General features: G+C 47.2%; 1 protein-coding gene across 1 annotated transcript in view; it reads left to right on the top strand.

The window, feature by feature from the left end:
- The first annotated feature begins 853 nt into the window (after positions 1-853).
- Positions 854-25,841, top strand: part of LOC144766764 (solute carrier family 22 member 7-like) — a 383,697-nt gene continuing 358,709 nt past the window's right edge. Inside the window, exon 1 of the mRNA XM_078650508.1 lies at positions 854-1,423. Within this exon, the coding sequence (XP_078506634.1) occupies positions 854-1,423 (570 nt within the window). The remainder of the gene's footprint in view (positions 1,424-25,841) is intronic.

Below are 25,841 nucleotides of genomic sequence, written 5' to 3'. Positions count from 1 at the left end.
CCTCTCTGCTCTAATTCTGTCTTGCCCAAGGGGCAGGGCAGTACTCACTGTCTACTACCCCATCTTGCTGCATTCAAAGCATGGCCACAAGCGATGTTTATTGTCTGGCCTCATCTCACTGTCTTCATTGCAGGTTAGTGTCAGGGCACAGTGTGTGCCCTTTATGTCGGCCATTTCCTGGTCTCCACACTTTATGAACACAATAATAACTAGATGCAATGTGCAGGGTGCAAGACAGCTATTGCGGTGAAACTTGGGACCAGGGATGTGGGAGTCCCTCTGCACCCCAGTTATGACTGCTCACATTTAACGTAGGAGACCCATTTTCTCAGGAATTAAACACCATTCCCTGGGGACAGGCCTAGAAGGGAGGAGCTCGGACACTGTCCTACAGGTCCAGGAAGAGGCTTCAGTCAGACTTCACCAGTGGGGCAGCCCCTCTCTGGCCTAGGATCCCTGCCTGTGACAACCAGACCACAGAGGGGGAGCCCCTGTGCCCCTGTGACCCTGAGGAATATCTCTGACTTACTGAGGTGGTGATAATGAAGGACATCTCTGACCTTTTACCTTTCCTTACTCTCTTCCCAGTGGGGTACTGCTCTTTATAAAGTCCTCTGACCTTTCAACTCTAGCTTCTCCTCGCTGGAATACTGCTCTGGATGAAATTCTCAGTTTTTTCTTTACAACTTAGTCTCTTCCTCTGATCTCCACTGGCCTCAGATCTCCTCCCTCTCTCTTCTCCTCTTTGATGTCTACCTCTCTCTTTCTCTGTCCTAGGGAGCAGTATGGTTCTGGATAAGTTCTCTTATATTTCTTTTCTACTTTATTTGCCCTTCAGTGGAATCTGCTGAGGATGAAGTTCGAGGACCTCCTCCAGGAAACTGGGGGCTTTGGAAACTTTCAGATCTTGATTTTGTTACTCCTGGCAATTCCAAGGATCAACCTCCCTTTCCACTACCTGCTGAACAACTTTGTGGCTGTGGTGCCTCCTCACCGGTGCGCCCTCTCTGATCAGGGTGAGTTTGGGAACTTCACGGAGGCGGAGCTGCTCCTCATCAGCATCCCCAGAGAGTCAGATGGGACCTTGAGCTCCTGCAAGATGTACAGAGAGCCCCAGTGGCACCTGCTGGAGAACTACACCTGGAGAAGACCCAAGGACTACACAGGGGGACCACCCAACACCTCCACCTGGGGACCACCAAACACCTCCACCTGGGGACCACCCAACACCTCCACCTGGGGACCACCAAACACCTCCACCTGGAGACCACCCAACACCTCCACCTGGGGACCACCAAACACCTCCACCTGGAGACCACCCAACACCTCCACCTGGGGACCACCCAAAACATCCACCCTGCAGAGCTGCCAGCAAGGCTGGGCCTATGACCACTCCCAGTTCACCTCTACCATAGCCACACAGGTAAGAGCTGATCTTATTAGAATTTGACGAAAGGTTAATGTTTTAATATAACACAGATGAACATCCCCAATGCTTCCACTACATGAAAACCAAATAGACTGTAGAGAGTGGCCAAGAATTAGACTGTTCCATGGAGTAGGACACACAGCCAATGAGAAAGATTGTGGTCCAAAGATATAGAGTTACACCCAGTGGATCACAATATTCTCTCAGGAGTGAGAATCACACCAAATGAGTGAGACTTGCTCCAAGGAGTGAGTCCAGCACCCAATGTGTTAAACTGTGCTCCTAGGAGTGAGACTCACAACTAATTTGTATAATTGTGCCATAGTGAGTGAGTCCCACCTAATTACCAGGATTGTGCCCTTGTGAGTGGAGTCATAGGGCCCGATTCACAGAACTAACTTAAGACAAAATCCTAAACTTACTACTTTTAGTATTCACAGAAGTTAGAATGTTGTCTTAAATTTGTCTTAAGACAAACTTAAGACAGACTTTAAGACAGACTTAAGACAGACTTAAAACAGACTTAAGACAAACTTAAGACAGACTTAAGACAGTCCTAAGTTAGGATTTTGTCTTAAGTATGTCTGAAGTCTGTCTTAAAGTCTGCCTTAAGTTTGTCTTAAGTTTGTCTTAAGTCTGTCTTACGTCTGTCTTAAGTCTTTCTTAAGTCTGTCTTAAGTCTTTCTTAAGTGTGTCTTAAGACAAACTTAATACAAAATCCTAACTTCTGTGAATACCAAAAGTAGTAAGTTTAGGATTTTGTCTTGAATTAGTTCTGTGAATTGGCCCCTCGCCGAACGGGTTAGACTGTGCTCCAAGCAGTGAGAGTAACATACACTGAGTGGCTTTTACTCCAAGGAGTAAGACTCTCTCTGTGCCGATGAGTGCAGCTTGAGGTGTCTGAGAATGTGCACTTACTGCCAGTTGCTAACAAATACTGTGGTGAGGGACAGAAACTTGAATTAATCTGCTACCCTTAACATTAAAGAAGGAATGGTTAATGCTGTCGAGAGTTGTACTAGTGTTTATCGCTCTAATATTTAACCCGTTTGCCGCGGCTGGGATTTTGCGGCAGTGCGGCACTTCCGCAAAATGGGCAGGGCCGCGTCGGTCGTTGGACGTTCGCAGCACCAGCGAGGTAGTGCTTGCGACGCCAACGGCCGATGGCAGCACGCAAGGGGTTAATATACTGAAGGTGTAGAGCAGCACTCAATCTGAAGGCATGTGCTAAAAGTTAGTACTGTATAGTAATGCATAAGTACTTAATGCTGTGGAGAGTTGTGTTACTGGTCAATGCTCGAATACTTAATATACCCAAGGAGTGGAGCAGTACTCTGCAATCAGAAGGTATATGAAAGTAGTTAATACTCTATAAGAGTACTTAAGTAGTTAATACTCTGGCTGGAGGGTTGTACAGCGGTTAATGCCCTATAGATGTGTGCAGGTGAATAATAATGAGGAGGATTTGTTTATATTTAATACTCTGAAGTAGTGTGCTTGAATCTAATAGACTGGTGTGTACTGAAAGTTAATTGCAGACCTTCGTGGAACTCCATAAAGTGCCGGAAAAACTCTCCCGTGCCACGCGGAGTTCCGCCAGCGGGAGAGTCTGTTAAGTCGCGCTGCTCGCACTGATTTGTAGCACCAGGAGTTTGCCCCACACTGTAAAATCAGAAACTCCACGCTCCAAACGGAACGCGGAGTGTGCAAAACTCTGCCAAGTCCGACAGAGGAGTAGAATTCTTCACTCACCACTAGTTAATTTGCTAAGGGAGTGTACTGTTAATTGACATTCAATTGATGGGAGTCAATAATCTAAAGGAATGTACTAGAATTAATAACCTGCTACGTCTGCCAGTTATTAATGCGTTGTACGCGTATACTGGTGATTAATTCTCTGGAGCTAGGCACTACAAGCTATTATTCTTCAGTTATTAGCCGTGATTACTACCATGGAGGAGTGTGCAACTAGCTAATATTCTTGTGATGTACACTAGTGGGTGTTAGACCTGGCACCTTGGCGTGAGTTTCCCTTCCACTTTTTGCTGTTGTGCCTCAGATGTTTTTGCTGGTGTCCGCTGCTCAAGGCACTGCGCTACGGCCAACCCGTGCCGCAGTGCAAGTGCTCCCTACTGTAAAGTGAATATGTGATTGATGTCCATGATTGGTTCATTGGATTTACTGTCAGTCCCCAGTAAAGTGCACCAGGAGTGCCAGGGCTTGTAAATACCAATCCTGCTAGTGGGCCTGCAGCGCTGGTTGTGCCACCCACAGAAGCAGCCTTAAAATGTGTCTAGGGTCTGCCATTGCAGAACCTGCGTGCAGTCTGGTACTGTCATGCTGGCTGGGCAAGTGCACACACTTCCCAGCCCATAAACCTTCCCTTAACTTCATACTAGTCACCCCTATGGTAGGCCCAAGGGCAGGGTGCATTGTAAGTGTAAGGTAGGACATGCTCTGATGAGTGTGGCATGTCCTAATAGTGAATTACTGCCAAATTCGTTTTTCACTATTATAAGGCTACCTGTTCCCTTTAGGCCAGATGGGCTGCTGGAATTATTACACTCTATAATCCCAGCAGGCTCAGGGAACATGGTAGAAAATAATGTTTAGTATGCCTGAACTCAGAATAATAAAATACTTCTTTTAGTAAAGTTTTTTAGGGCTCGGACTCCTCCCCAGTGAAACTGGGAGGAGTTTCGAGAACTAATGTTAAAGGAGAAAAAAAAGAAGTATCTCCTAGGGCCTTGGTGAGAGGAATTCCACACATTCCTTAGCGTTTTCTGTCATCTGGTCAGTGATTCGTCTTCCTTGTGTTTTCGTTTTAATAGGCTTGAAGTGATAGGGTAAATGTAGTTTTGTTCCGCCATTTTGGGCATATTTCGTTCGTGCTCGCGCAAAGAAGTACATAAATTATAATTAGGAGCTGTCAGGGTGGCCCGTTAGTGAATCCAGATGGCCGGGCGCGTTCACAATTTTGCAGCGCTCAGCGCGCAGCTTCCTTGTTTTTTTTTGGGAGCGGGCTTTTTTTTGCTTTCAGTGCAGCACCAGCACATGGATCTGTCATGCGGTTTCTTAGCTCACGCTGCTGTCGGTCCCCAGGATGCCGTATGGGGAGGATTGCCCACCCTACCGCTGCCTCGCTCTCTGTGTCTCCCCGGCCCCGTTCCCGCCCCCCTACCGCTGCCTCGGCTCCCGTTCCCGCCCCCCTACCGCTGCCTCGGCTCCCGTTCCTGCCCCCCTACCGCGTCAGAGTAGAACGTATCCTCTATGCTGAGGAAGAGAGAGACGTCATGCTGAGGCACGCAGAAGTGTGACAACGGGGGCTGTAGGGGGTTAGACTAAAAGAGAATATTAAATTGGCCCTTTGCTACATGCAAGGGCAAACAAAGTAAATCCGCGCGGGAAGAAGAAATATAAAGGTAGTAGTAAGTAAGTGATGTAGAAAACCAGGAAAAGCAATTAAAACCCCAGGCAAGCGCTGCACCTTCGAGAGCCCGCTCGCGAAGGCCCCGTTCTCCTCCCCGTTTGCCCCGGGGGGGGGGGGGGGTACTTGCGCTTCCTGTTTCTAGTTTAACTTTCAGCAAGTGAGCAGTACAGATTACTTGCTATAAATAAAAGACGCTTTTCCGGGAGAAAAGCAGGCGGCGCTCGGGGCTTCGGGGCGTGCAGCACTCACGCATGTTTTAGCGCAAACCTCCGTGCAAGTGGGTCAGTTTCAAAGAGTCAGTGCACTCTGATTCCAACGCAGGCATACGTCACAAGATCATACATTTATATACTCGCTATACAGTGCCAACGTGCAAATTGACACCTTATGTCACCAACCTGACCACTCATCATTTTAAAGTACTCTGGCCCGAATAACCGGCATGGGCGTTTACAACACCAGATTAGTAAAAGCAGAGGGATTATTTGCGCAGGATCACATGTTTGTGTGGGGTGCAGCGGAAAAAGGGGATTCTAGTATTATCACGGAATTAGCCTATGATGTGCATTTGTAAAGCCCCAATCCTTGTGGCATCTTGACTCTAAATTACAGGTGTTTAAAGTGACCCAGCTCAACGGTACTCCTTTTAGCAACAGTGGAAAGGCTGAGCGGACCCCGGAATTTGAACCCGTGTCAAACACAGGTTTCTGGGGAAGATGCTTTAATTCAGTGAGCAGGCGGAGCCCGCTTGGAGTGAGAGCACCCGAGCCACATCAGTACTATGGGTACAGAGTCGCCTTAAAACACGCGAGCTTTTCATCCGTGTGTTTTCCCTGCAGCGAGTATAAATCCATTCTATCCCAGACCCCGTGACTTTCGCTGGGTTGTCACTACCGGAGTCCAGTCTGAGCACGGGGAAACCAAGTCAAGTCAAGCCTGGTAAATAACGCCCTGACCTGTATACCCGAATCCCGGCTAAGTAACGCCCCTGTCTCTATGCGTGTGATCCTGGGCAAACCCGTTGAGTCGTTGTGTGCCTCATGGGTTCCTCAAGCTTTAAACGTAAGGAGCCCTTGGAAATGAACCGAGTGCCCAACATTCGGCGCTATACAGACCAGAATGATAATGCGGAGCTCTCCGTGTAGTCTGAAGGCATCCATTTCGTGATCTGACTCGACTTGAACGGAAGTTGCCCAGCGTTATAAATAAAAAATAGAGGCGGGGGTGGGGGGAGGACTCCGGGAATCCCACACTGGCTGTCTTTACTGGGCTAGGGGGGGCTCCCTTAATGGCTGCCTGCAGTGCAGCATACATACTAGAGTCAATGAAACATAACCTAGGATCTGCATTGAAAACTATCCGTCAACTAATTACAATTCTAATTTGCGCGCCTCTCGCATCGCCCTCTCTTACTGTGCTAGGCGCTATGCCCCGAGATACGATGAAAGCACCCTCAACATGACATCCAAAACAGTGCCCACTAAAGCTGGAACCAAATATAATACTTTGCCAACCGGGCATTCCTGCCCAGTGTAGGTGCTGCACGTGAGAAAAATGCGATTCAGCAATCAGCACCTCATAACGGGCTACGAGGGACTAGATAAATACAAAACTACTATACAGTGCGTCCAGTGCAGTACCGCGGTCAAAGAGCACCGAACGGAGTGTTGTTGCAGTTTATTTATAGCGCAGATCTGACACGAACCCTGTCATTGGAGCGCTTTACATGAGCACCGGTTTACATTACACACGGACATGTTAAGTTTTTTTCTAGGCACGTCGAGATTAAGTGATTTGTCCAGAATCGGGGATGTTAAACTGATGCCGCGACTAGAACCCCGTTCACCAGTTCCAAAATCGGCCATTATATTACGCACATCCTCCCCCAAACCCACTGTTTGTCCTGCTCAGGAGAGCACATGCCTCTCTATATTAGCCCCCATGAACTTGTACTCAGCACTTAGTTGTGGCGTGCAGTCTCGCAGCGTTTGTGAAAAGATGGAGCTGAGAACACGGACATTGAGTCATTTGCCCAGGATCACACGTTTTTACCAAGTGTAGAAAGTCAGGATTAGAACTCTGGCTCAATGTCTGCCTGTAATATTAAGGAGCCGTTCTGAGGGCATACAAGGTCGTGTTCATCGTCTCATTTGAATTAGACAATCACAGTTAATATGCGGAGATTAATCATATTAACGATTTAAACATTCGGAGCTTAAGGGATTCGCCACAAATAAATCGCGTCGTTTAAGCCCAAGTGCGGAGCTGAGATTGGAGCAGACCTGAAGCGGGCAGCTTTCGCTCTTAGACTTAGAGTCTTCCTTCAGCTCTTGCTATTTGATTCTCCCCTCTCCACCTTTCTCTTGCTTCCTTTCTCGACCACTCTCCAATCTCTCTCCCTCTTTTTTCCTCGCCCTCTTTTTCTCCCTGTCTATTACCCCTTTTCTCCCCCTTTATTCTATTATTACTCCCATATTCTTCTATCCCTTTTACTCAAATCCTCTCCTTTCATCTCTCCCATTCCCCCTCTGCTTGCCTTCTCAGTGGCCCTATTTTAACTCGTTCTCCTCAGTCCCCTCTTTTTTCTGTTGCTCTCTCCATTTGTTCTCACTCCACAGTTTTCCATTTTCATCTCCCGCTTCATGCACCATGTTTTACTCTGTTGGTCCTCCTTTCTCTTCCTCTCCCACTTTTCCTCCCTTTCTCCAGTCCCTGTTCTAGCCCATGTTTAATCTGGCTCTCCCTTTCTGTTTGTCCCATTCTCGCTCTCATTTTGTAATGTTCCTCTCTTTATTTCGCCTAGTTGCTCTCTCACCTTTACAGTGACTCTCCCTTTCACTAACTTCTTATCTGTTACACCATTTACCACAATTCTCCCATCTCTTTTTATTCTTTACATGATATCTCTAATTGTAGTCTGGCTTTCCTTTCTGCTGCTTCCCCCTTCCTTTTTTAGGGCTCGGACTCCTCCCCAGTGAAACTGGGAGGAGTTTCGAGAACTAATGTTAAAGGAGAAAAAAAAGAAGTATCTCCTAGGGCCTTGGTGAGAGGAATTCCACACATTCCTTAGCGTTTTCTGTCATCTGGTCAGTGATTCGTCTTCCCTGTGCTGTGTATGTAGTAGCCTTGAAGTGATAGGCTGTAAGTAATTTACGCGTGCCCGATGTGGCATTTTGTGTGCGAGAACGAGCACGGCAGAGTGATTAATCTTAATTACGAGCTGTCAGAGTGCCCGTGTAATGCAAGCCAGATGATGCGAACGCGTTCACAGCGGTGAGCGCGTTCAATGTTAAATGACGAGAGGCAGCAGGCGAGGCTCACAGAAGATGACTCATACATGCTCGTCCACACTGTAGTTCTTGTGTTTCCTGAAGAGTCTCATTTCCAAAGGGCGCCATTTCCTTCTTTTCCTCGCACGCTGGCTGCACTGCACTATTTTTGTCTTGTTTAAACGCTGTTAATAGTGCATCCTACTTGGTCTCACCCCAGCTGGCTTCTCGTCACGGGTGCAAATACTGTATTGATAACAATATAAGAGGTAATCAATACAGTTATTCTTAAATTCCCAAGAGGTGAATTTCAGATAATTAGCTCGCCTGTTCGTCATGGCTCTGACCTTTGGAAATAAACCTGCAACAGTCGTTGTCCTTGGTTTTCAAAAGCAAAATCACACGCGAGGCAGGGTCACTCGTAATGATTGGGGAACATCGACCACTTTTGCGGTCTGATAAGCCGGTGAAATGTTTTAATTAATTCAGTAGGGAAGAGGCTGAACACAGCTCAATAGTGCTGAATGAGTCCATTAAAAGCCACGCAGGCAAAATTTGAGCCGGTAAACATTCCCTTCTGGTGGGTTTCCGTGCTATTAGAACATTCCCATCTGAACTGCTTTGTCAGGACATCTTGAGAGCTTCTGTACTTCTACCCCCGCCCATCACAATCCCGGCGCTTTTTCAATATGCCGTCTGAATACCTGTTCCATTGATGGTCCTATAGAATTCAGATGCCAACCAATCAGCTCCTCAGAATACCTGTCCCATTGACGAAGCTCAGTAGAAATACTTCCTAACACAGGAGCAATCATGGAATAGCCACTAACTAAGGAGGGAACATCCGAGATCCTCTGAACCTACCTGTCTGGGTGGTCATCACTCGAGCTTTGCATCGCAACAGCGCTGTTGACAACTACATATTGTGCTCGACATTCTTGTGCCGGGGACTATAATAGTCACAATTTGTATGTAAGTAAATCTAAGCATCAAAGTTACAATGTCAGCTAATTCGTCTGCTAGAATTCCTATGCCAGGAACTTGCCCATCACTGTTCCTGTTCTGGCACCCTGACCCTTGGAATTTCAAGGCAAGTTATATAAGTGGCGACCCGTCTCATCTTTGTGAGCCTACAATAGCCAGGCATGTATAGTTCCAGTTATTGGTCACCATGGAATTAAAAAGTTTGTGATTGCGTCGAAACACGATAGGCAAAGTTAGCTCTGCAGCCATCCTCACTCAGGGGGGCACGGCACCTTGTTGGAATGTCAGTGCTCAAGTTGGATGGTCATGTCTTGTTCTCGTCTGGCCACTGACAAGTGCACGTGTTTTCTTTGAGGATGGGCATGTTCTCTGTAGAGAAATGGTCAGAATGTAGAGTGGGTTCCTATCGACTCTGCAGCGCAGTGTGGTGCATTAACGCTCCGGCTCTCTGCCCGCGGAACCCTTCGCAATCCTAGTGCCTTAACACTGTTAGTGCAAAATGTTTCAGCCCCTGCATGCTGGGCTTCGATGGTATGTCAGCAACGAGAGATGATGCCATGAACCATATGGAAATTCCTTAATGGGCTTCCTGGCAATGGAATAGTGTTAAGGAGTGTCGAAGCTTTCATTCTCAAAATGGCGACTTGGTACTTCATTCACCGAAGACATTCAGTAAAAAATAGAATTTAAGGACATTGAGAGTGGAGAGAACACTGGAAATGCTACACGTTGGTAGCAGACATCCAGAACTCGCTGCAGAAACAGGCATTGCATGAAGCCAACGTCTTTGGAAACCTTGGCAGTTTTACGATGTTGTGAATTTTTTATGCTTTTCCCTTATAAATATGGGACAATGTGTCTCAGAAGCTAAACTTGGAGAGGCAGTTGCTTAATGTGCTTTTGTGCATTAAAAAACAACTGCAAAGAAAAGCTCTGTGTACAATTTCCATCTTGGCTGTTTCGATCAGGTTGGAAATGATCTTGACCTGTGGCTCATATTTACACGGGCAAAGATCCAATTAAACTGAGGAACTTCTCCAACTTGAATGTCGGAATCCAGACACTTGGCAAAAGTAGCCTGTGTAAAAAAAAAACCAAAACTTTTTCCATACCCTTAATTCTGACCCCTCCCAGTGCAGAGGAAACGCCGAAGCTGTGCTTCACAAATATTGACAAATTCAGGTTTGCCCCCACCCCTCTGCATGCATCTTAAAGCTTACGTATAGAATTTATTTAAAATAATGTAATGTTTTTTAAAGAAATACTTACATTGACTAAAAGTTATTCACATATTTTGTAATAACAATATTTGTTTTATTTATATATACTTCTTAACATGAAATAAAATATATTTATGTTTAAAAGAAGGTTTCTACGGAGAGTGTTGCCGTACAACTGTTTGTCCGTGTGAGTGCAGAGTAGTGAGGGCAGAGTAGTGAGGGCAGAGTAGTGAGGGCAGAGTAGTGAGGGCAGAGTAGTGAGGGCAGAGTAGTGAGGGCAGAGTAGGGAGGGCAGAGTAGGGAGGGCAGAGTAGGGAGGGCATACTAGGGAGTGCATACTAGGGAGTGCATACTAGGGAGTGCATACTAAAATGTGTAAATGTAGTTGAGCTTATATAGCGCACAGCTACCCGCAGTGGGTTTCCCGGCGCTTGCTTAGGGAACCCTTCCTGGTATTCCCCTGTGAGATAGCAGGGTATCCACAAGGTGAAAGTCAGGCATCCCGCCGCGAGGGGCCGTTGTGGAGATTAAGCAAGCTATTGCCCAGAGTCGCAGAGTGTGAACCCGTGAGTCGAGGAGGCACCGGGGCGAGAATTATCGAGTCTGTGGAATTTTTAGCCCAAGACCCGCCGAGGCGGGGAATTGAACCCTGGTCCAGGACCGATCTCAGCTTCCGGGTCTGCCGCCTCTAACCCCTGAGCCACACTTCTCCACTAGGGAGTGCAGAGTAGGGAGTGCAGAGTAGGGAGTGCAGAGTAGTGAGGGCAGAGTGCAGAGTAGTGAGGGCAGAGTAGTGAGGGCAGAGTAGTGAGTAGAGTAGTGAGTAGTGAGTGCAGAGTAGTGAGTAGTGAGTGCAGAGTAGTGAGTAGTGAGTAGTGAGGAGTGGAGTAGTGAGGAGTAGAGTAGTGAGTAGTGAGTAGAGTAGTGAGTAGAGTAGTGAGTAGTGAGTGCAGAGTAGTGAGTAGTGAGTAGAGTAGTGAGTAGTGAGTAGAGTAGTGAGTAGTGAGTAGAGTAGTGAGTAGTGAGTGCAGAGTAGTGAGTAGTGAGTAGAGAGTAGTGAGTAGTGAGTAGTGAGTAGTGAGGAGTAGATTAGTGAGTAGTGAGTGGCGAGTAGTGAGTAGTGAGTAGAGTAGTGAGTGCAGAGTAGTGAGTAGGGAAGTGAGTAGTGAGTAGTGAGTAGTGAGGAGTAGAGTAGTGAGTAGTGAGTGGCGAGTAGTGAGTAGTGAGTAGAGAGTAGTGAGTAGAGTAGTGAGTAGTGAGTAGTGAGTAGTGAGTAGTGAGTGCAGAGTAGTGAGTAGTGAGTAGTGAGTAGAGTAGTGAGTAGTGAGTAGTGAGTAGAGTAGTGAGTAAAGTAGTGAGTGCAGAGTAGTGAGTAGTGAGTAGAGTAGTGAGTAGTGAGTAGAGTAGTGAGTAGAGTAGTGAGTAAAGTAGTGAGTACAGAGTAGTGAGTAGAGTAGTGAGTAAAGTAGTGAGTGCAGAGTAGTGAGTAGAGTAGTGAGTAGTGAGTAGTGAGTAGAGTAGTGAGTAGAGTAGAGTAGAGTAGTGAGTAGAGTAGTGAGTAGAGTAGTGAGTAGTGAGTAGAGTAGTGAGTAAAGTAGTGAGTGCAGAGTAGTGAGTAGAAAGTAGTGAGTAGAAAGTAGTGAGTAGAGTAGTGAGTAGAGTAGTGAGTGGAGAGTAGTGAGTAGAGTAGTGAGTAGAGTAGTGAGTGCAGAGTAGTGAGTAGTGAGTAGAGAGTAGAGAGTAGTGAGTAGTGAGTAGTGAGGAGTAGAGTAGTGAGTAGTGAGTGGCGAGTAGTGAGTAGTGAGTAGAGTAGTGAGTAGAGTAGTGAGTAGAGTAGTGAGTAGAGTAGTGAGTAGAGTAGTGAGTAGAGTAGTGAGTAGTGAGTAGAGTAGTGAGTAGTGAGTAGAGTAGTGAGTAGTGAGTAGAGTAGTGAGTAGAGTAGTGAGGTGAGTAGAGTAGTGAGTAAAGTAGTGAGTGCAGAGTAGTGAGTAGAGAAGTGAGTAGTGAGTAGAGAAGTGCGTAGAGTAGTGAGTAGTGAGTGCAGAGTAGTGAGTAGTGAGTAGAGTAGTGAGTAGTAAGTAGAGTAGAGTAGTGAGTAGAGTAGTGAGTAGAGTAGTGAGTAGAGTAGTGAGTAGAGTAGTGAGTAGTGAGTGCAGAGTAGTGAGTAGTGAGTGCAGAGTAGTGAGTAGTGAGTGCAGAGTAGTGAGTAGAGTAGTGAGTAGTGAGTAGAGTAGTGAGGTGAGTAGTGAGTAGTGAGTGCAGAGTAGTGAGTAGAGTAGTCAGTAGTGAGTAGAGTAGTGAGTAGAGTAGTGAGGTGAGTAGAGTAGTGAGTAAAGTAGTGAGTAGAGAAGTGAGTAGTGAGTAGAGAAGTGAGTAGTGAGTAGTGAGTAGTGAGTAGTGAGGAGTAGAGTAGTGAGTAGTGAGTGGCGAGTAGTGAGTAGAGTAGTGAGTAGAGTAGTGAGTAGTGAGTGCAGAGTAGTGAGTAGTGAGTAGAGTAGTGAGTAGTGTGTAGAGTAGTGAGTAGAGTAGTGAGGTGAGTAGAGTAGTGAGTAAAGTAGTGAGTGCAGAGTAGTGAGTAGAGAAGTGAGTAGTGAGTAGTGAGTAGAGTAGTGAGTAGAGTAGTGAGTAGTGAGTGCAGAGTAGTGAGTAGTGAGTAGAGTAGTGAGTAGTGAGTAGAGTAGTGAGTAGTGAGTCGAGTAGTGAGTAGAGTAGTGAGGTGAGTAGAGTAGTGAGGTGAGTAGAGTAGTGAGTAAAGTAGTGAGTGCAGAGTAGTGAGTAGAGAAGTGAGTAGTGAGTAGTGAGTAGTGAGTAGAGTAGTGAGTAGAGTAGTGAGTAGTGAGTAGAGTGGAGAGTAGTGAGTAGTGAGCAGAGTAGTGAGTAGTGAGCAGAGTAGTGAGTAGAGTAGTGAGTAGAGTAGTGAGTAGTGAGTAGAGTAGTGAGTAGTGAGTGCAGAGTAGTGAGTAGTGAGTAGAGTAGTGAGTAGAGTAGTGAGTGCAGAGTAGTGAGTAGAGTAGTGAGTAGTGAGTGCAGAGTAGTGAGTAGAGTAGTGAGTAGAGTAGTGAGTAGTGAGTGCAGAGTAGTGAGTAGAGTAGTGAGTAGTGAGTAGAGTAGTGAGTAGAGTAGTGAGTAGAGTAGTGAGTAGTGAGTGCAGAGTAGTGAGTAGAGTAGTGAGTAGAGTAGTGAGTAGGACATCACAGGCAGCAGCTGTGCAAGCTTCTTACACTCACAAGGAGACCACAGGCAGCTGAGGTGCAATCTTCTCCCACTCACAAGAACGACATCACAGGCAGCAGCAGTGCAAGCTTCTTACACTCACAAGGAGACCACAGGCAGCAGAGGTACAAGCTTCTCACACTCACAAGAAGGACATCACAGGCAGTAACGGTGCAATATTCTCACACTCACAAGGAGATCACTGGCAGTACACACCACATGAACACACTCCATAACACATAGCAACAATACATTGGCATTTACAATGCCATTAGCTCAAACTCAAATAAATCCGAGCCCGATTGCATTTCTAATGCTTGTTTTAATATCCTGTGTTTGCAAATGCTACTTTTAGAAAGTTAGCATTTGCTTGCCTAACCATTTCAGCCCGCCTCTGCTTGGATGTATATCTGACTGTCTGGGTTGTGTGAGTGACAGGGCTGGGGGATGACAGGTGGTGAATGGGAGGATTACACCTTAGTGGGAGGTAGGAGTTTCCCTGGACTCTTCATCAGGCTGTGCTCTGCCACCACAATGCTGGCTCCGCCCCATGGGGAGTGACTGATGACTCAGCCTGCCCCTGGCCCAGGAAGGGCGAAGCACTGTCAACAAGGTACTCCTGGCTGCCCCTGTCTCCACAATGCTGGCTCCGCCCCCCTGTGGAGCGTCTGATGTGCCTGCCCACACACTGAAAGCAGAAGCCAGAAGTACCCCCAACAAATGCTTAGAGGCTGAGAGCAGTTATGCAAAGGCCCCCCTGGCCTGTAAGAACAAAAGAAACTCTGTATAAAAGTAGGAGCCATGGTCCAGGAGGAAGCAGACCTTGAGGGGGATGCCCTGGAGCCTACAGGGGAACAGATTGCTGAACTGGGGGACCTGCCTGAGCTGACCCATTGGCAGCAAGAAGGAGGCCCCTCCAGGGAGGAATTCTGCAGGGAGAAGAAAGAATGCCCTTCTCTCGTGGGTATGCGGCAGCAGGCTGCAGACCAGGCCAATGGTGTTCAGGCCAAGACACATTATGTGTACTGGGAGAATGACCTCCTGTATTCAGAGCCTAAGGCTGCTGAACCTGGGTCAGCCTGTGTGCTGGTGGTACCCCAGAAGTTCAGAGCCTTCCTACTGGGACTGGCTCATGATGTGCCGTTAGCAGGACATTTGGGGATGGACAAGACCTATGACAGGCTTGTCACCCACTTCTACTGGCCCCAAATGCACAAGAGCTCAGATGCTCATTGTAGGACCTGTCAGACTTGCCAGGCAAGTGGGAAGTGCGGAGGGAAGAACAAGGCTCCCCTCCAACCATTCCCTGTCATCAGCACTCCATTCCAACGAGTGGTTATTGACATTGTTGGGCCTCTGGACCCCAAGACAGCCATGGGCAACAGGTTCATCCTGGTCTTGGTGGCCCATGCCACCCGGTACCCTGAAGCCATCCCTCTGAGGACAGTGACGGCCCCCGTGGTGGGACGTGCACTGATGGGAATTTTCTCCGGAGTGGGATTCCCTCTAGAGGTGGTGAGCGACAGGGGGACCAACTTCATATCCAAGTATATGAAGTCCCTTTGGCAAGAGTGTGGTGTAACCTACAAGTTCACCACCCCTTACCATCCCCAAGGAAATGGGTTGGTTAAGAGATTCAACCGAACCCTGAAAGGCATGATCATGGGCCTGGGAGGTCCAATGAGGCGTAAGTGGGACGTCCTCTTACCATGCCTGCTCTTTGCATAGCGTGAGGTGCCACAGAAGTCCCTAGGGTTCAGCCCCTTTGAACTGCTGTATGGTCACCCCGTAAGAGGACCTCTGAGTTTGGTCAAGGAAGGCTGGGAGCAATCTCCCAGGAAACCTCCCCAGAATGTATACAGTTACATGCTGGCCTTCAGAAACCAGACCAGGCGATTCAGAAAACTTGCTGAGGCAAATCTGGAAGCCAGCCAGGAAGAAATGAAGCGGTGGTACGACCAGAATGCCACTCTGGTAGAGCTTCAACCTGGACAACAGGTGTGGGTCTTGGCCCCAGTGGAGCCTTGTGCACTTCAGGATAAGTGGACAGGTCCATTTGAGGTTGTGGAGCGCAAGAGTCCAGTAACCTACTTGGTGGACATGCAGACTCCCAGGAATCCTTTGAGGGTCCTACATGTTAACCGCCTGAAGCCCCACTTGCAGAGGCCCGAAGTGGGCATGTTGTTGGCAACTGATGATGGAACGGAGGAGGAGTCTGAGCCTCTACCTGACCTCTTAGTAGCCTCTGAGAAAGATGGGTCAGTGGATGGAGTTAACCTCTCACCCACTCTGACCCCTGAGCAACAGGAAGACTGCCGCCAATTGCTGGGGAAGTTTCCAGATCTGTTCTCCCTGGTTCCTGGTGTCACAGATTGGTGCGTCCATGATGTGGACACAGGAGACAGCTTACCTGTGAAGCATAAGGCTTACAGAGTGACTGACAGGGTCAGGGCCTGCATCAAGGAGGAGGTCTCCAAGATGCTTGCTCTTAGGGTAGTTGAGTCCTCCAGCAGTCCTTGGTCCAGCCCCGTGGTCTTGGTCCCAAAGGCTGCTGCGCCGGGAGCCACACCTGAACTCCGGTTCCGTGTGGACTACAGAGGACTCAATTCAGTCACCAAGACTGACGCGCACCCTATCCCCAGAGCTGATGAGCTCATTGATCGGCTAGGGGCTGCCCGGTTCCTCAGCACGTTTGATTTAACAACTGGGTACTGGCAGATCGCCTTGACCGATGGGGCAAAAGAGAGGTCAGCATTCTCTACACCAGATGGGCATTTCCAGTTCCGGGTGATGCCATTTGGAATGAAGAATGCCCCTGCCACCTTTCAGAGGTTGGTCAACCAGGTGTTGGCTGGGCTGGATGAGTTCAGTGCCGCCTACCTGGATGACATCGCAGTGTTCAGTGGCACCTGGCCAGACCACCTGCGACACATCTGGGAATTGTTGATGGCCCGTGCGCAAGGCAGGCCTCACAGTCAAGGCAAGCAAGTGCCAGATTGGGCAGGGTTCAGTGGTGTACTTGGGACACCAAGTGGGGAGAGGCAAGGTGGCACCCTTGCAACCCAAAATTGAGACCATCCTGGCTTGGGAACCCCCCAAGACCCAGACTGCAGTGAGAGCCTTCCTGGGGCTCACTGGGTATTACAGGAGGTTTGTCAAGGGCTATGGCACTATTGTGACCCCCTTGACAGAGCTGACTTCTAAGAAGCAGCCCAGGAATGTGATCTGGACTGACACCTGTCAGAAGGCTTTTGACACCCTGAAAACTGCCATGTGCACGGCGCCCGTGCTCTTGGCTCCTGATTTCTCCAAGGAATTTCTGGTGCAGACAGACGCTTCAGAGCATGGTGTAGGAGCTGTTCTCTCACAGATGACTGAGGAGGGCTGGGACCAACCTGTAGCCTTCATCAGTAGGAGGAAACTTCCACGGGAAAGTAGGTGGAGTGCAATAGAGCGAGTGGCATTTGCTGTGGTCTGGGCGCTGAAGAAGCTAAGACCCTACTTGTTTGGGTCTCACTTCCGGGTTCAGACCGACCACAGGCCCCTCAGATGGTTGATGTAAATGAGGGGTGAGAACCCAAAACTGTTGAGGTGGTCCATCTCCCTACAGAGTATGGACTTCACTGTGGAACATCGCCCTGGCACAGATCACGCCAACACTGACGGTCTGTCCAGGTTTTTCCGCCTTAGTGATGAGGAACTCCCTGGGGAAGGGTAGTTCCCCCCACATTTCAGCTGGAGGGGACACGTGTTAGACCTGGCACCTTGGCGTGAGTTTCCCTTCCACTTTTTGCTGTTGTGCCTCAGATGTTTTTGCTGGTGTCCGCTGCTCAGGGCACTGCCCCACGGCCAACCCATGCCGCAGTGCAAGTGCTCCCTACTGTAAAGTGAATATGTGATGGATGTCCATGATTGGTTCATTGGATTTACTGTCAGTCCCCAGTAGAGTGTACCAGGACTGCCAGGGCTTGTAAATACCAATACTGCTAGTGGGCCTGCAGCGCTGGTTGCGCCACCCACAGAAGCAGCCTTAAAGTGTGTCTAGGGTCTGCCACTGCAGAACCTGCGTGCAGTCTGGTACTGTCATGCTGGCTGGGCAAGTGCACAGACTTGCCAGCCCCTAAACCTTCCCTTAACTTCATATTAGTCACCCCTATGGTAGGCCCAAGGGCAGGGTGCATTGTAAGTGCAAGGTAGGACATGCTCTGATGTGTGTGGCATGTCCTAATAGTGAATTACTGCCAAATTTGTTTTTCACTATTGTAAGGCTACCTGTTCCCTTTAGGCCAGATGGGCTGCTGGAATTATTACACTCTATAATCCCAGCAGGCTCAGGGAGCATGGTAGAAAATAATGTTTAGTATGCCTGAACTCAGAATAATAAAATACTTCTTTTAGTAAAGTTTATTTTAATATCCTGTGTTTGCAAATGCTGCTTTTAGAAAGTAAGCATTTGCTTGCCTAACCATTTCAGCCCGCCTCTGCTTGGATGTATATCTGACTGTCTGGGTTGTGTGAGTGACAGGGCTGGGGGATGACAGGTGGTGAATGCAAGGATTACACCTTAGTGGGAGGTAGGAGTTTCCCTGGACTCTTCATCAGGCTGTGCTCTGCCACCACAAGGCTGGCTCCGCCCCCCTGGGGGGCGACTGATGACTCAGCCTGCCCCAGGCCCAGGAAGGGCGAAGCACTGTCAACAAGGTACTCCTGGCTGCCCCTGTCCACACAATGCTGGCTCCGCCCCCCTGTGGAGCGTCTGATGTGCCTGCCCACACACTGAAAGCAGAAGCCAGAAGTACCCCCAACAAATGCTCAGAGGCTGAGAGCAGTTATGCAAAGGCCCCCCTGACCTGTAAGAACAAAAGAAACTCTGTATAAAAGTAGGAGCCCTGCTCCTTGTAAATTAGAATCCTGTTTTACCACGAAGGACCTCTACCCGACTGGAAGGAGAAGAGACGCTGGGAGGACTGGCCTGCTGCTTGCCATGCTGAGAAAGGAGAGGAAAAGACTTGATGAGAAAAGACTTTGCTGCTTTGTGCTTTAAACATTCTCCAAGGGCTTGATTGAGCTTGCCCCCTGATCTGGACCCCAGGACTAGTGGGTCGTTGGTGCTTTTGCTCGTCTCGACATTCGAGCCGTGTGTGCATCCTGCCGGAGCCAGACTGCGCCCCTCATCGCCCCTCCTAGGGCTGTGGCACTCGGGAGCTTGCCTGCCTTTGTCCTGTGAGAGCCTCGCTCCACGCGGAGTCGCTCTCTGCCCCCAGGCTAGGCTTCCTGCTCCTCTGCCCCTTGCCTGCTACTGGAGCGCGCTGAAGCGCTCTCCCCCCTCCCGCCGGAATTCCCTCTGCCGATCGCGATCCACACCGGGTCAACAGCTGCACAGGCCGTGCCCTGTGACCCCACTTTGCGATCCCCGAGGCTCGTCAGGCCGCGCCGCCCCTGCTGAGGAGACCCCCGCACCGTCGTGCCAAGGGTCGCGGGCCGCGCCTGCCTGACTTCACACGCCTGCTGGCGTCAAGATCCAAGAGTGCCCCCAATCGCCGGAGTCGCACAAGCCTGTGCTGACCCTCGCCGAAGTGAAAGAAGTGTTTATAAAAATCATCACCGGGCTCGGGGCCCGCAACTTGTGTTTTCCCCATCATCGCTCCTTGCTGTGGAGCCGAGCAGAGAAGTCTCCGTGTCCCCGGAGCCCCCACGGGTGAGTGAGAGCTGTGCGCTCCGTCTGCACTCCCCGTCAGGGACTCCGAGCTTCCCCCTACCTGCCGCGCTGTCTCCAGAGCCCTCCCGCACCGCTGGGCCGACTTGCAATTGACTCTGTCCTCGAGCCGAGAGGAAGAGCCGGGCCCGGCACAAGCGTGCTCACGCCCGATGCGTGAGCCGCTGTAGGGGCTGAGTCAGTTTCACCGTAGAAGGCAGGAGAGGCGCTGCAAGGCACGCCGAAGGCCCGGGGTGGGTCCCAAAGCCACAGAATTGAGTGAGAGACTATCCTTTAAGAGGAAATAACACGAAGAGAACTATTAACTTGAAGTAAAGAAAATGAACTATTTGAACTGCAACTAAGAAGAAAAGTACCTATTTACAACCTGGTGGCATCCTAGAAACGTTATTGGTCTTGTGATAAGTCTGCTGAGATACATATATATATTTTTACATAAAGAAGCGTATTGTTTTATATATTCACAGCCTGGTGTCCATTTGTGGGGGGATTGGTAACTGGTTACTGTGTGTGTGATTACAAATGCTTAACTGTATAACGCCTGGAGAATAGCCTTGGCTGCTCACGCCACGCACCTAGAGGGTGAGCAAGGGTAATTCTAAGGGGTCATCCTTTGCCCTGACTTAGAGGAGAGGGTCCCTGCTTGTCACAAGTGCATACTTGCGCCAACCAGAGACCCCCAATTCTAACAGTCGGTGCTGAGCACGGGCACTTAATTGGTTTCCGGGGCTCGGCAGCGGCACCTAATTGTCAGCACCACACTTAGGGCAGTCTGCCACATGGTGGTGCTGCTCACGTAATTTAGAGATGAGCATTATAACAGTTGTTTAGGAAAACAATATACATTAAAAAATTGCTAAACCTTCCTCCCCATTCATTCCTTTAGCTTTTGGGGGACCTGTAATATTCTGTATTGTTGCATTTACATGTGTGAGAGATGGTTAGTAGTTGTTTTGGCAGCAATGACAAGGGTGATGGTGGTGCATGCTGCAGTGGCCTCCTGGTCAGAGCCCTGGCACATAATATTTCACAAATTAAGCTCTGCTAGTAGGTATTGCAATGGGAATATATGCAAGTAATTAGTTCTCTGGCATTGTGCACTAGCACCTAATACTACAGTCACTGGTATGGATTAGAAGATACAACTCAGCTGTGTACTCTAGTGATACATACTTTGTAGGTATGTGCTTGTAGTTATATTGAATGCATGCACTAGTAGAACAGGACAGAGTCAGTCACTCTTCCTCCTTCCTTAACCCTGCTTCCTTAAGGAGGAAAATTGATAGAATTTAGATGAATAGATAGGGGAGAGCAAGGAACGGGGGACACGACAGGGTGTTATCGTTTTTCACTTTGCATTTTGTTTGTGCAAGAAGAAGCAAGGAAAGAGAAAAATCAGGAATGTTATAGGGGGTTATTGTTTGTTACTCTGTATATCTCTTGTGCTAGAGAGTGAGAGGGCAGGGAGACAGCAGAGATGTTACAGTGAGTTACTTTAGATGGGATTGTTATAGTTTATTTATTTGTATATCTCTAGTGCAAGAGAGTGAGGAAAGGGAGATCGCAGGGATGTTATAGTTTGTTACTTTGGGCCCGATTCACTGAACTAACTTAAGACAAAATCCTAAACTTACTACTTTTGGTATTCACAGAAGGAATTTAGTAGTAGTAAAGTTGGGATTTTGTCTTTAGTTTGACTTAAGACAAATTTATGACAGACTTAAGACAGACTTAAGACAAACTTAAAACAGACTTAAGACAGACTTAAGACAGACATAAGTTAGGATTTTGTTTTAAGTTTGTCTTAGGTCTGTCTCAAGTTTGTCTTAAGTCAAAATTAAGACAAAGTCCTAACTTTACTACTAGCAAAGATAGGATTTTGTCTTAAGTTTGACTTAAGACAAATTTATGACAGACATAAGACAGACTTAAGACAGACTTAAGACAAACTTAAGACAGACTTAAGACATATTTAAGTTAGGATTTTGTTTTAAGTTTGTCTTAAGTCTGTCTTAAGTCTGTCTTAGGTTTGTCTTAATTCAAACTTAAGACAAAATCCTAACTTTACTACTACTAAATGCCTTCTGTGAATACCAAAAGTAGTAAGTTTAGGATTTTGTCTTAAGTTAGTTCTGTGATTCAGGCTCTTTGTATTTATCTAGTGCAAGAGAGAACGAGGAAAGGAGGCAGCCAAGACTTTAATGTAGATTTCTTTGCATGGGTACAGTGCACCTTTGCAAAACCATTCCTTTCTGAAGAATGTGTTAAACACTTGGGTGAGAGATCTTCTGGAGACCACAGTCTGTTAAAAAGAGCGTTGTTTGCCAATGTCAGCGGGCTACTGTCCACGTCTCCCAGCATCCTTGTTTTCCAGGGTAGAACAATATATGGGGAGAGGTGCAGATCTAGAATCCCTAAAGGGTAGATAGATTCTCTGGAGCAAGGATGAAGAGATACAGCCTCCCTTATGTATACTTCAGAACAAAAAGGTATACCTTCTGGAGCGCATAACGTCCCATTGAAGGCTTATATAGGACCAGTGATATGCTGTGAAATTACACACCCACAATTGGGGTGAGAAGGAAAAGAAACCCTTTTCTTTATATAACACTTACACACTCTAACGCTTCATCATCGGGTTCACACTGACTCCTAAAGTTCAGGGTGGGCTCGACCGTGTTTCAGGGAGATCCTATGAAGATGATTTGTAAGGGGGCGTAACTTTAAAGATAAAAATTCCTCACCCAAACCAAAGGAATCCTTTATTAGTGGGATGGGTGGGAAGGTTAAAAATAGGATACTATGAGGGTGTTTCAGCCCTGTTCTACTGGCCTCTGTGAGGTCCTGGGCTTTTGTTAGGGTGGATTAGTAAAAAGGCCACTCCCCCATTGACACATCTAACCTGGTTTCTTTAGAAGGTATGCAGTTTGCATGCATGAGATTTTTTATATACTTGCCACTGTTGTGTATTACCCAAAGCAAGTGGGACAGATATTCCCACGGGGGCTTGAGCGGGTGGTCCTATAGCCAAACTTTCATCAAGGATCCCTTCGCATCTAGCCATCGTAGATCTGTAATTTCAACCTCTTTTGAAGTTTGTGTTCTGGGTTTAGTCCTATTTGTAGGACTCATGAGAATTAGTTAAAGAGGAAAGTGTGTGTGTTATTTCTGAAGCCAATCAAATTACTGATTGATTTGTACTTAATATGTTATGAAGTTTTGATAGGCAAGATCGATCAAAACCCCATTCAGTGATTATTTTATGATTGCTTAGTTCAGAAATGATTCCAGGACTGTCACAAATGTTGTAACTGTTTCCTTCCACAATTCTGTAATTTTCTCTATTTTAAGCACTAGCTTTTAGGCATTTTTCTTTTAATTTTATGTTCATAAACCCATACAGGGCAGGTTGCGTTTTAGCTACAGGCTTCATTTTACTTGGTCTGTCCAGCGTATTTACCTTTGGAGCAGATACTGCATGGTATTATGACATAAAGACACAGGGCCCGATTCACTGAACTAACTTAAGACGAAATCCTAAACTTACTACTTTTGGTATTCACAGAAGGAATTTAGTAGTAGTAAAGTTAGGATTTTGTCTTTAGTTTGACTTAAGACAAATTTATGACAGACTTAAAACAGACTTAAGACAAACTTAAAACAGACTTAAGACAGACTTAAGACAAAATCCTAACTTAAGTCTGTCTTAAGTGTGTCTTAAGACAAACTTAAGACAAAATTCTAACTTCTGTGAATACCAAAAGTAGTAAGTTTAGGATTTTGTCTTAAGTTAGTTCTGTGAATCGGCCCCTATAAGGCCTGACTCCATTTTAAGAAGTCCAAGGCTCCATTCTGTATTCCTTCTTAATCATCAACATGTCTGCCTTTGACGCAGATGGTGTCTGTCATTATCTTTCCAGTAAACTTGTGACAGTGTCAAGTCACTCCAACATACACATCAATTAGACACCTGATGTGACATCAGTCTGGAACAAGTGTCTTGTTATCTCTATTTCAAGGTCAAATAATAACAATAGCCAAAATAATGTAGTCTGTATTATCATATTTTTACCTAATTTGTTTAAGGGAATGCATCTTAGACAAGCATTTCAATGCTCATTGGCTATATTAGACATTCCTAAAGTATAGTTGGAAACTTCATCTTAGATAAGATATAGCATAAAAGGTCTGCCACTCATCCACTTGTCAGGAGAGAAACTTCACCTAGGTGGCTTGCTAGGTAGCAGTGACAATGCAAGGGCATGCCACGCAAAAAGACCAGACGATCCTTATTGGTTGACAGGGCTTACTCTAATGATCCAAGTGTTCTATTTGTGCTAGTGTGGTCAAGCAGCTTATGCGTATCATAGAGGAGTGTTCAGCATTTGTTGTACACACACAGTCAGGAAATCCCAGGCCAATGTACAAAAATAAAGTCAATCATTATAGGAATTTAGACACCAAGGGCCATATGTATCATACTTCCATTTAGCGAATTCCAAATAGCGAATTTTAAGGAATCGCTATTTGGAATTCGCAAAACGGTATGTATGTACAAAATCGCTATTAAATAGCGATTCTTTACCATTCCTAATTTGCGATTAGCAAATTGCTAATCGCAAATTACCCATTCATTTCTATGGGCCAGGAGGCCCATAGGAATGAAGGTGCAATTTGCGATTAGCAATTAGCTAATCGCAAATTAGGAATTTCTTCAAGGGTGCAGGGGTGTCTCAAGAACACCCTGCTGCACCCCTGAAAAAGACATTTGGGGGCATATGGCGCACATACATGTCCTAAGGGCATGTATGGGCGTCATATGGCACCTTTTGTTTTTTGGAAAAAAGCTTTTTGAAAAGAATTCGCAAATTACCACCAACTACAAGTTGGTGGTAATTTGCGAATCCTTAATGGCATTTTTTGAATATTTTTTGTTTGATACATTGCATTTAAGGAATCGCAAAATTTGCGATTCCTTAAGTGCAATCGCAAAATAAGGAATTGCAAATTTTGCTATTCCTTAATTTGCATCAAACATGTTTGATACATACCATTTGTCAAATTAGCATTCGCAAAGGTCAAAATTCACAGAATTTCGGCCTTTGCGAATGCTAATTAGCTTGATACATATGGCCCCAAGATCTTTAGAATTATTCAAGTACTTTTGGAATCATCTATTTTTCAAGGAATCGCTAAAAATGCTCAACTAACGTTTTTTGAGTTACGAGCCTCAAAGGTGGTAATGCTATCCTATGGGAGGAAAAACACACCCCGCAAACAAACATCCACAGCAAACAGATACGTGCAGATAGAGCTCGGAGGTGCCCTTCTGTACTTAAGGTGCAAGGGGGGCAGGGTCTAAGGAACCACCAGCAGTTTCGTGTTACCTGTCCTCAGGTGTCTGGGTGCAGAGGTGCAGGTCAGGTTGGTAGCCTCAAGAGCTACACTGAATAAGTCAAAGGGGACCTAAAACAAAAGCTACAAGGAGGGACTTGGGGCCAAGCCCGGGGAATGCAAAGGAGGGCTCAGGTAATGTAAAGCCCTAGGCCAAGGAGATGCAGTTAGGAGTCAAGGCCGGGCTGTTGATTTCAGATGCAGAGGGTCTTGGCTGGCTGGCCACTGGAGTTCGAGACTCTCACGGTTAGACGGTTAGACGGTCGGTTCTGCAGAGGGAAGGAAAACACAACAGCAGGGTCACTCTGGTTGTGGATCTCATCTGTCCTGAAATCCCTCGACGTGCGTGGTATGCTTCCAAGGTTGTGGTGTTGGACTGGACAGAAAACAAACATTGGCTGATGCAAGTACCCTTGTACTCAGGGTATTGGTTCAGGGGGGCTCCTGGTGGATCTAACACCTGAAAACATGGCAGAGAGAGATGGTGCTGACCTTCTAAAGCCACAAAGACGCAAAAACTTCCTCCTGATGTGATGCTTCTTTGGTGGGCCTGATGGCATGCAATTCCCATTCATTCCTATGGGCCTGTAGGCCCATAGGAATGAATGGGAAGCCATTCCTTAATTGCGACTCGCAATTTGCGACTCGCAATTAAGGAATGTTTAGGAATCGCTATTTTTTTAGCGATTCCTACATGCATAGGCTTTTGCGATTTCATAATTACGATTCCTTAACCCCTCCCACGCTTGTGACGGAACCGCTCCGTCACGCCCCTCGGGTCGGCTGTGCTGGTGACGGAGCGGTTCCATCACGGCCCGCTCGCGTTCTATTGAGCGGGCGGGGCCGTGACGGAACTGTTCCATCACAAGCACAGCCCACCCGAGGGGCGTGACGGAGCGGTTCCGTCACAAGTGTCGGAGCGCCGCGTGCCCCCCCTCCCGCCCCTTAGCGCTGTGGCGGAATTGCCGCCGCAGAGAAAGGGTTAATAATCGCAATTAAGGAATCACAAAAGCCTACCTTGTTGCATGTGCCCCTAAGTGACTAGTAGGGTGACAGTATGGATTTATTAGGATGGAGTGTTTGATACCTAATATAATTTTTTTCAGTGAAGCCGTTATGTAGCCGGGTAACTCGTAATGACCAGTGCCCAGTAGATGCTTTAAAATGGCTTCCTGCTCACTTGCAA

Source organism: Lissotriton helveticus, chromosome 1_1 (genome assembly GCF_964261635.1).
Source record: "Lissotriton helveticus chromosome 1_1, aLisHel1.1, whole genome shotgun sequence".
Classification (NCBI taxonomy): Eukaryota; Metazoa; Chordata; class Amphibia; order Caudata; family Salamandridae; genus Lissotriton; species Lissotriton helveticus.
The sequence above is the reverse complement of the archived record's forward strand: the minus strand, read 5'-3'. Positions and strand labels throughout refer to the sequence as shown.